Below are 11635 nucleotides of genomic sequence, written 5' to 3' on the forward strand. Positions count from 1 at the left end.
ACTGCCTGAATATAAGCTCCTCATTATCCAAATTTCAGATGGGGATCGGTTTTGTTTTTTATTTTTTTCGCTTTTTAGTACACATGCTGGGGAACTTGTCTAACCATAACTAATAAATTTTGAGAAAATTACTAAAATTAGTTTCCTGGTGTTTTGTAAATTGAAGTTTAAACAATGAAAGCTTTTTGAACATCAAGCCCCTGTGCAGTAGCTATTAAGATGCACAAATCTGTTCAGTGTGCAAAAGCCACTTGATTTTGTGGAATTCGATTGTCTTGTTTTTTTGAAATCCACTTAAACTTAAAGGTGTTCTGACATGCACATTTATTTTGCAAACAAATGGCATTCTGCATTTAAAACGTGTGTTAATTTGTGAGGTTAAGTATGCTTCCTGGATGATTTCCCATTTGCACTTCCTGCAAGAATATATTTTAAGTGGGATCTAAAGTTTAAGAGAATGTTATGGCCTGAGGCCATCATTGCAGAGCAAGCTGTGAACAAAAGGCTGTTTATTGAAGTTCATACATTTGGCTTGCATATGCCATAAATACATCTTTAATGTTCTACATGTGGTTTGCAAATGCTAGCCAGCTGACTGAACTTGGAGCCTAGGTCCTCTAGCATGGTGAGGTCAAGGCAGTCATCAGGAAGGGATATGGGCTCCAGTTCTGAGAGGGTGTCAAAGTGTCCCTCTTCAGCATACAGATGAGGCTGATCATCATCCAGATCCTCTGTGGTGCAGAGAGAAAGAAGTCTCTGGAAAGGTGGACCGGGGGTGGTTGGGGTTATAAATCAAATCTCACAATTCAGTGTTTATTCTGCTGAATCAGTCTAATGTGCACATTTGCAGCTCCTTGTGCAGTAACACAGCATATTCGGACAATTATCCAAAACTAACCTGATGAAGCAGGCTCAGGAGAGCTTTGCTAGCTACATAGTAGTTGGAGTTCTCTTTGTGTACTCCTGTATCCATTGTACTCCTGTCCATTACCTACGCACAGCACATAAATCACAGTAAAGACCAAATTGCCTTCTATATAGACCTAATGACTATGAACATTACTTATTTCATAATACCTGTTGGTGACAGTAGCCATTTTTGAGAACAGATTGTGAAATCATCTAATATTGAGGGAGACAGTGTCAAATCAGATGATCAGAAACTGAAGTGCAGAAAATTAGTGAGGTGTGGTTAATTTTTCACTTTGATATTTCGGTCCTAATGGGTTCATCTTACCTTGTTTGTTGAATTGCAGTTGAAAACATAGTAACTGTTTTCCCACATCTGGTCCTTGTTGGTAACTAAAGGTTTGAGCCATTACCTGTCAAATTAAACAAGATGACATGCTATTTCTATATTCGGTCAAACGCACAACAGCTGAGTTGAAATACCTGTTGGTGTCTACACCTTTCTTCTGTGTTGTGTTTGTTGCATTGACTTATTCAATCTGTCCCAATTTGGTAGCTCGTTTTGTTCATAATTGGCAATGGGTATTGTTGGCAGTCTGTCAGGTACCTAGGAAGAAAATATTGGTTGTTACTAATAGTTGTATGAAAAAGGACTGTTTCGGGTTTTAAACTCTTCTGAGAAATGACCTGGCAGTCTCTTCCTGGGGCCTCAGTGTTTGAGGAGAGTAGAGTTTCACCAGCTGTAAGGTCAGTTTGCAATGGACTGAATTCCTCTTTCCATCAGATTGCCATCAGTAGCAGAGCTGTTGGATCAATAAAAATATTTTTTTTCTTCAAGCACTTGCCCCATTTCACCAAATCCCCTTGCTAAATTATGGCACAACCGCCAACTGTTTGTTTAACACTGATAATGGGAACATCAAATTGTCGAAGTGATCTAGACTAGACGATTTTTTTTTATGCTGAGGTTTAAAACACATGAACTGTGGTGTCTGGGTAGCATAGTGGTCTTTTCTGTTGCCTACCAACACGGGAATCGCCAGTTCGAATCCCCGTGTTACCTCTGGCTTGGTTGGGCGTCCCTACAAACACAATTGGCCATGTCTGCGGGTGGGAAGCCAGATCCTGATCACTACGCTTGTCGAGGTGCCTGTTCAGGGGAGAGGGGGAACTGGGGAAATAGCGTGATCCTTCCGTGTGCTACGTCCCCCTGGCGAAACTCCTCACTGTGAGGTGAAAAGAAGCGGCTGGCGACTCCACATGTATCGGAGGAGGCATGTGGTAGCCTGCAACCCTCCCCGGATCGACAGAGGGGGTGGAGCAGCGACCTGCTCACTCAGAAGAGTGGCCGGATACAATTGGGGGGGGGGGATAAAAAAAAACAAAAACACATGAACTTGACCTCTCATGGCTGTTTATGTGTACAAAACACGCCCTTCCCCAATACTTTGGTCAACTGTGGAAAAATGGGAATATTTTAAAACTTGACAGCAGAACAAAAGTATCTTCTTTATCCCCTAACACCTCTAACGTGACTCGCTCTTACACAGGAGTAAAAACAAGGAGGCAAACGCTACGACGATGGCTTCGTAGCCAATGTTGGTGACCGTTGCCCTGCTCTCCCAGCAGTTTGGCATGACAGAGCAGTCGCAGGCTGTCACAGAGAGGTTGTGAATTGCAAAATGGCCTTGTATGTTGGAGACCTTCAACTCAACGGTGTGTGTGCCAGCATACATGCTGGGTTGCTTCACTAGGTTTACCACATGACCTGGGAAAAGTTAATACAATGTCTGTTAATAAAATCCATGCTAATGATTTTGAAATATTTATTACAGAGTTCCTATATTAGAGGTAAATAGGCTATAAAACAAATAATGTTTCTACCATAAGAAGGAGACAGTCTCCATTTTCCAGTGACATCCCCCAGCATTTCAAATCTGACGGGCCCTCCATAGGGCTCGTCATCCAGATCGATGGCTGTGATGTTGCTGGTTGTGGGGTCGTCAGATACACACACATGCAAGTGGTTCACTGCCAGCTGTGGTGCATTATCATTTTGGTCCTTTACATGTATCAACAGCGTGGATGAGCCGGTCATAGGTGGCTCATCTGTCAAAAACAAAACTGGTTTTACAAAATGTAAATTCGAGTCGAAATTTTAAGCACTTTGAACAGGCTTGGAAATATATGATCCCTGTATGATAACCACGCCTACAGCAAGTATTACCACCATCCACTGCATGCAATATGACAGTGTAGATGTTGTTAACCATGTAGGGAGATTCTCTGTCCAAGATCTTGGCTGTGGTAACTTGTCCTGTGTGGGGATCCACTTTAACCCAGCCATCAGGATCATGACCTATCATATACCTGTTGACACATGCATTAGATTTTGATATTCCAATGAGGAGAATTGGTAAAAACATTCTGTATTGAGGAGTTTCCGGATAAAAGCAATCTCTAGCACTGCTACTCTGCTTGGAGAGATACCTGTCATCCCACTTACACAAAATCTCTTGGCTGAAAGGAGTCAGGATCTTTTGCAGTGACTTTCTCCACCAGGGTTCCTACTTCTGCATTTTCTTCCACAAAGGCCTCCTTGACAGCCACAGTGAATACTGGTGGATCGTTTCTATCCTCTACGCGAATGACAACTTTCACAGTGCTGGGCTTTGGCATGCCTGAGACAACCGTACCCGTGTCAACTATCCAGAGGCCTGAAGAGGTCCTTTCCTTCACCTTACAGGAGAAATATGGCACCTCATTCTCCACTGAGATGAGAAGTTCTCTCTCTGCTGCCCCCTCAAAGTCCAAAGTCTGGAATTGGAGGGACAGAAAATGAAATCAAGATTCTAAATTTAAAACCTTTAATCTAATAAATCGTGTGAATCTTCTTGAGGCTAAAAGAGCTCTAGACACTTTTACTCTGCATGGAGAAATACCATCCCACTTAGACAAAATCTCTTGGACAACTGTATTAAGGATCTGCAGTCAGTCATTATTGGAGAAAAAAAAAGCTTGTCAGTTAATAAATATATAAGCATATTTATTTCAAAAATTGATGGATTTTTTTTTCAGATCTTGGATCTGCTTATGCTTCAAATTTCCATTCTCTAATTGACGTTAGACAGTCCACACGGCTTTAGAATATGTTCTGCAGTACCGCAAAGGGAAGCATATTACAAAAATGTGTAATTGCAATTTTACAGGCCAAAGGTAGGTGTCAACAAAACATGCAGACAACCCATGCTCACTTTTACTACTGTCAGGATTCCATCATTGGTATCTGGGTCTGTGAATACTTTGAAGTGTCCTCCGTCATTGTTCTGGATGGTGTATTTGACTTTCCATGCTGGGCTGTTTGGGCCGTCCCCATCAGTAACATGTAGCCGGAGAGGAGACAAACCAGTATCACCCTCTTTGACTTTGCCAGCACCCTGTTGCACAGATTTATTGTGGAGAGGTCAACGAAACATGACACAAGAGTTCTTCTGCCAATCTACTTCAATTATATGAGTATGAAAACGGTGTTTGTGATCTCATAAATTTAATTTCTGTCATTTCATTTTTTTTTTTGCAAATGTATGGGTTAAATGAGGTCCATGAAACCCAGAAACCCATTCAAAACCTACTGAAGGTTTTCAAAGGAAAGGCAAAGAGGTCACTTAGAAAAACATAAAGCTGTTTATTTCAGATTCTAAGAGGCTGAATTTTGACATGCTTGATTTCTATCTGAAAGCAAAAACATTGTGTATGTTTTGAGTGGCTAATTGTTTGTATTTGCATAAGTATGTGTATAATCTACAGAATTCTTAGTGAGATTATTAACCAAACGGATTGACCAGAGGACTACCTACTGTTTGTGAGCTAATAGCTGGGGGATGATTGTTTCCATCCCCAATATGGATGAAGACAGAAGTTGAACTTGACAGGCTGACTACATCACCATCGTCCTTGGCCTCCACCAGCACTGTATACTTTTCACCCACCTGTTATATATATATATATATATATATATATATATATATATATATATATATATATATATATATACACTACCGTTCAAAAGTTTGGGATCACCCAAACAATTTTGTGTTTTCCATGAAAAGTCACACTTATTCACCACCATATGTTGTGAAATGAATAGAAAATAGAGTCAAGACATTGACAAGGTTAGAAATAATGATTTGTATTTGAAATAAGATTTTTTTTACATCAAACTTTGCTTTCGTCAAAGAATCCTCCATTTGCAGCAATTACAGCATTGCAGACCTTTGGCATTCTAGCTGTTAATTTGTTGAGGTAATCTGGAGAAATTGCAACCCACGCTTCCAGAAGCAGCTCCCACAAGTTGGATTGGTTGGATGGGCACTTCTTTGAGCAGATTGAGTTTCTGGAGCATCACATTTGTGGGGTCAATTAAACGCTCAAAATGGCCAGAAAAAGAGAACTTTCATCTGAAACTCGACAGTCTATTCTTGTTCTTAGAAATGAAGGCTATTCCATGCGAGAAATTGCTAAGAAATTGAAGATTTCCTACACCGGTGTGTACTACTCCCTTCAGAGGACAGCACAAACAGGCTCTAACCAGAGTAGAAAAAGAAGTGGGAGGCCGCGTTGCACAACTGAGCAAGAAGATAAGTACATTAGAGTCTCTAGTTTGAGAAACAGACGCCTCACAGGTCCCCAACTGGCATCTTCATTAAATAGTACCTGTTAGAGCCTGTTTGTGCTGTCCTCTGAAGGGAGTAGTACACACCGGTGTAGGAAATCTTCAATTTCTTAGCAATTTCTCGCATGGAATAGCCTTCATTTCTAAGAACAAGAATAGACTGTCGAGTTTCAGATGAAAGTTCTCTTTTTCTGGCCATTTTGAGCGTTTAATTGACCCCACAAATGTGATGCTCCAGAAACTCAATCTGCTCAAAGAAGTGCCCATCCAACCAATCCAACTTGTGGGAGCTGCTTCTGGAAGCGTGGGGTGCAATTTCTCCAGATTACCTCAACAAATTAACAGCTAGAATGCCAAAGGTCTGCAATGCTGTAATTGCTGCAAATGGAGGATTCTTTGACGAAAGCAAAGTTTGATGTAAAAAAATTCTTATTTCAAATACAAATCATTATTTCTAACCTTGTCAATGTCTTGACTCTATTTTCTATTCATTTCACAACATATGGTGGTGAATAAGTGTGACTTTTCATGGAAAACACGAAATTGTTTGGGTGATCCCAAACTTTTGAACGGTAGTGTATATATATATAATACAATTACATTTTCCCTAAATGGACTGATGTAGTTTATCTTATCAAATCTTACCTCCTACTCAACAGGTTTGAATTTATTTTATATATTTCTGGAAGAAACATCTATCTCTGTAAAACAGCAGAATGATTTTGCATTTTACACAATATTGGTGGCTTTTCAGACAGCATTTTCTCCTCTTTGCACCAAATCTTCATGTGATGTCAAGTGATTATTTACAAAGAATAAACTGTCAGCGACACATAGTAAGTAGATTTAAAATGTGGCCAAAAAGATTATTTCATATCTGACTGTTTCACGACTGATTAGTTCATATCTGTCAATTCAGGTAAAAGTAACCATATTTGTCCCACCTAAGTTTAAAGTCAGGAATGGTGGAGTTCAATATGAATTTCAAAAAGTGCTCGAGGACATCCCCACCTCGCACCTTAAAGAGGCTAGCAGATATCTGTGGCTGTTACAAGACTATTTGGTAGCCAAAGCTGGAACGTCAAGTTATCTGCATGAATACTACAAATAGTTATGGTGTTAAGGAAGGATAACATGTCTCTTCTCACCAGAACCATTGCATAGGCTGTGCAACCCTACAGCGCCTCAGGCCTGGCCTGTAATCCTGCAGTTGATATATATATAAATTTTTTATGACTGTTCTTGACTCAACATGCTTCTAAAATGAAATTCCTGTGTGTCAGTTCAATTTTGTATAGTCAAGGCCACGTGAAAAAAATCTTAACAAATTATTCAGGTTTTTTTCATTTTCGATATTGCGTCATTACGTAGTGCTTGCTCCATCTCACTGCTCACTGTGAGAAAGACGGAGAAGGGGAAACAATGTCAGCTGCACGATAGCCCGACCGATTCTGGAAACACGAGGTGGGTGCTGATAAAAAGAAAAAAAAATTAAAAGGAAGGAAGAATTTCATAAGTCACTGCGAGGATCGCTGGATAAATTCATCAAGACTTCCAGAGATGTGGTGGCTGAGCAGGTGTCCAAAGCTAGCGGGTGCATGTGACTGCGACCGTAGGCTATATGCAATGACCGGTCCAAGAAATTATATAAAATCTGAATGAAATGTAGGCTATAGACCTGAAATATTGAATTGTAACATACTGTCATACTCCAACATGCCAAGATAAGGTGACAGCTGAGATGACTTGATAATGTAAAGCCAATAGTTTTACAGCTGATTTTTTTCCTTTGAAAACCTATAATAGCAAAAAGTCATAGCTGAGATTAAGTGCATGATGATGCTTTATTATTGTACTTGCTAAAAATGTATTACACCGAGATTACGTGCGAAGTAGAACTAGAATAGCTGTGTGTGACCATGATTTATGTGCATTCATGTCAATGAGCAGGGCCTCGCACCCCCTACCCCCCTTGCGACGGCCCTGCTTCTCACATATTCTCATGAGGTAAGGTGGTAACACTATTGGCTGTGTTATCTCTGCTCTGCTGTTCCTGATAATCAAAACCACAATAATATTGAAATTTAAGAAAACTGGGTACTCACCTCATAATCCAGACAACCCTTGAATGAGATGGCTCCAGAGTCATCAATAAAGAACTCAGCATTTGGTGGGTTTGGAGACACAGATACGATATCATAGTGGAAAGTTGAGTTTGCCGAACCTGCCTGGTCTCTGTCGTTGGCCAACACAGTCACAAGGTGGGAGCGAGTTGGGGGCAGGGGGGGTGACAGAACAGTTTAGATTGTTCTTTAATAAACTGCACTTTCCCTGCTGAACCTTCATGTCAATAGTATATGGTTTACCTTGAGCTTCTGACTCTTTTATACTGATTTCATATATGTCTCTCTGAAAGCGCGGTGGGTTGTCATTGATGTCCAGTATTCTTATCTCAAACCCTAATTTGGTATCCAGTGATAGGTCCATCTTCCTGGCCTCAAATCTCAGCTATGGGATGAAGGAATCAATTTGCAGTGAGTCATGACAGATGAATAGCATTTCATAATAAAGTCACTGATGCAACTGGATGCAGACAATTAATCCAGTATGCACACCATCTCACCTTGAGCATTTCCTTGTCCTCGTAGTCCATAGCTTTGTGTATGAAGACAATGCCAGAGTCTTTCTCTATTGAGAGAACTCCCTTTGGCTCCTCATCTACTCCCTCCCCATAGAGGTCAAAATACGTACGATATTTCCGCTCGATGCTAATCTACGATGAAACACATGTATTATAGTCAGCCTTTGGCAGTTGGAGCTAAATGTTTGTAATACTTGAGAGCTTTATTAGAAAAGCAGATGAAGACCCCCCCCCTTTTTTTCCTCCCCAATAGTGTCTGGCCAATTACCCCACTCATCCGAGCTGTGCTGATCTCCCTGATCGACCAGAGGAGGCACTAGTGCAGCGACCAGGACACATACCCACATCCGGCTTCCCACCCGCAGACACGGCCAATTGTGTCTGTAGGGATGCACGATCAAGCCGGAGGTAACACGGTGATTCAAACCGGCGATCTCCGTGTTGGTAGACAACGGAACAGACCGCTACGCCGCCCAGACACCCCAGATGAACATCTTTTAACAGAAGTGCCAGTCACTCTTCCAAAATGACTGGGGTTGATTAGGAATGTGAAGAGCAAACAAACTTTACTTTCACTGCAGTTTACTCACCTTGCCCAACATATATGGGAAGGGCCCCGGGTGCCCCTCCTCAATAGTAAAGCTGTCAATGATCCAACCCCTTTTCTGACGGCTCTGTGGCTCTGAGCAGTGCACACTAAAGACGGCATATGCCTGCAAAATGACAAAGGTCACAGAGTACGGGTGTACTGTGTTTTGCTGGCCAGCCATAAGAGATGCTATGCACCCAATAAACATGTTTCATTCATTCATTCATGATCCAAACCGCTTATCGCGGGGATGCTGGACCCTACCCAGCAGTCATTGGGAAGCAGGCATGGTTCCTGTTTCATTCATTCAAAAATACCCAGCAACTGTTTTCTCAGCAACAACCAGCAGTTTGTGATTTATGTTGTTTAGGGTTCTTAACAATGAAAGATCTTGTCCAAGTATCGTCAAATATTGCGTAATTGGTGAACCGCTTCCAACAATGGGGTGTACACACTTAAACTGTGAATTATTGTACTTTGCACCTCACGTTTGGCCCTTTTTAGCATATGAAACTTGGTTTCATGCCCCTCACACCCAGCATGGAGTTTACTGGTAAACTTCTGATAAAGATCGAGAAACAGTAAATGAATGTAAATGCTGTAAGCGTTAGACTAGCAGTGTCCCAGTGTTGTGTTCGATGCATACGCCAGTAGGTAGCACCAATGTTATGAATGCCCTGTCGCGTGTAACGTAAGTCAGAAGAGAAGAGAAGAAGAAACGATTGAGCATTACTCCTGTCCTGTGCTCCGTACTTTACTTACTTACTCATACATACACTCCTTACACAACACACATCCAAACATAACACCCAGCAAACAAAAAAATGTCCCCAGCACGTCCCCAGCACGTCCTCTCCGAACGTCCTGCAATAATGTCCCGAGGACATTACGGGAAAGTCCTCTAGACATCCCTGTGATGTCCCGAAGAGGTCTAGAAGACTTTCCCCTATTGTCCCTATGATGTCCTCGGGACATTCTTTGTACGTCCCACAATTACGTTCCCGGGACGTCATGGGGACGTCTAGAAGACTTTCCCCTAACGTCCCTGTAATGTCCTCAGGAAGTTATTGCGGGACGTCATGGGGACGTCTAGAAGACTTTCCCCTAACGTCCCTGTAATGTCCTCAGGAAGTTATTGCGGGACGTCACGGGGACGTCTAGAGGACTTTCTCCTAATGTTCCTGTAATGTCCTCAGGAAGTTATTGCGGGACGTCACGGGGACATCTAGAAGACTTTCCCCTAACGTCCCTGTAATGTCCTCAGGAAGTTATTGCGGGACGTCACGGGGACGTCTAGAGGACTTTCTCCTAATGTTCCTGTAATGTCTTTGGAACGTTACAGGGACGTCCCGCAATAACGTCCCCGTGACATAATGAAAACCCTACACAATGATATTTACCGGACGTTCGGTGAGGACCTTTAGGGGACGTGCTGGGAACTTTTTTTTTGTTTGCTGTGGTGCTCGAGATTCAAGAACTTTGTTGTCATTGTGCCAAGCACAGCGAAATTGCACTTGTGTCAAACCTCAAAGTGATGCATACATAAAAAATATTAGCGATAAAAAGTACAGCGATCTAAACAATATAAGGGCAAAATATAAATACAGCTTAAGAGGCACAAAAACCTCATCAGCAAAAATGCAGCAAAGGACAGATAATTGTCAACAATTAAACTTACCGCTTGTATTTTTTTCTCGTTAAAGTTTGTCATGTACAGCAAACCTGTTCTGCTTTCTAAAATGAGATGGTTTTCAGGTGATGCTGTTCCCCCACAGCACCGTCTCACACAAGGTGAACAGATAACCAGGTGTTCATTGTCAACTTTAACTAAACTGAACTGTATCATCGGTGAAAGAAATATCAGTAATAGGTCATCAGTGGTCATCTTGCCACATGTCAGATAAGGTTATATGAGAAATAGCTTTACTCAGGGTTAGTACTTACCAAGAGGTGGAGGAAGAACATCGTGCAAGTTTAAAGTTTAAAGCCAACTTGGCCTATTCTGTGTCCTGCCTTGCTGACGTGAGTCAAGACAGAGGAGAACCTGCTTTTTGTTCCTCACACACCTACATATAACATATATAGTCATGGGTTGTGTGTGTGTGTGTGGGGGGGGGGGTAAGCAAAGGCTGAGTTATAACCCTTGACGTGTCATGCATGTGTATGAATTTTGCGAACTGTTGAATGGAGTCTGGCCACATTCCTTCTTACGGCCGCGGGACGTGTGTGGCGTTTTTCGAAGCGATCACAGGCGCCGAGTATCCATCCGAGCATCCTCCGCGAGGGAGAAATATCCTCGTTTCACAACCCCACCTGCACTTTTCTGTTTTAACACTGAAAGTTCCGCCCTATATGACTTCTCATGAAAACACGTTTTGCATTTTTTGCTTTGCTCATCACATAACACCAACTAGAATGTCCCACGTTTATCGAACCACCGAAAAGAACAGAGATAATGAATGTCTCTCCATTTCTATCACACACACACACACACACACACACACACACACACACACACACACACACACACACACACACACACACACACACACACACACACACGTGTGTGTGTATATATACATGTATGTGTGTGTGTGTGTGTGTGTGTGTGTGTGTGTGTGTGTGTGTGTGTGTGTGTGTGTGTGTGTGTGTGTGTGTGTGTGTGTACTGTGGACAGTACAGGCTTGTACTGTCTCATAGAGAATTTACTTGACTAACTGGATTACTTTGCTCCTTATTTGTTGAGCACTTTCCCTACCCTTCAGTGTTTCTTTTAACAAAGTACATGTGTTGTGGTAAAAGATGATAACACTTTGTTTCTCCT

At 41.8% G+C, this 11635-nt stretch overlaps 1 protein-coding gene across 1 annotated transcript; it reads right to left on the bottom strand.

The window, feature by feature from the left end:
* Positions 1–555: 555 nt before the first annotated feature.
* On the bottom strand, positions 556–9824 carry LOC130131963 (cadherin-like protein 26). Its single transcript, XM_056301693.1, has 14 exons — positions 9702–9824; positions 8813–8935; positions 8205–8354; positions 7948–8089; positions 7687–7850; positions 4767–4898; positions 4164–4346; positions 3416–3726; positions 3137–3279; positions 2794–3018; positions 2441–2677; positions 1597–1682; positions 899–991; positions 556–756 (listed from the first exon to the last, which is right to left on the bottom strand). Exons 1-14 carry the CDS (start codon positions 9822–9824, stop codon positions 556–558), a joined length of 2313 nt encoding a protein of 770 aa, XP_056157668.1.
* Between the last annotated feature and the right edge of the window lie 1811 nt (positions 9825–11635).

Source organism: Lampris incognitus, chromosome 2 (genome assembly GCF_029633865.1).
Source record: "Lampris incognitus isolate fLamInc1 chromosome 2, fLamInc1.hap2, whole genome shotgun sequence".
NCBI classification, from domain to species: domain Eukaryota; kingdom Metazoa; phylum Chordata; class Actinopteri; order Lampriformes; family Lampridae; genus Lampris; species Lampris incognitus.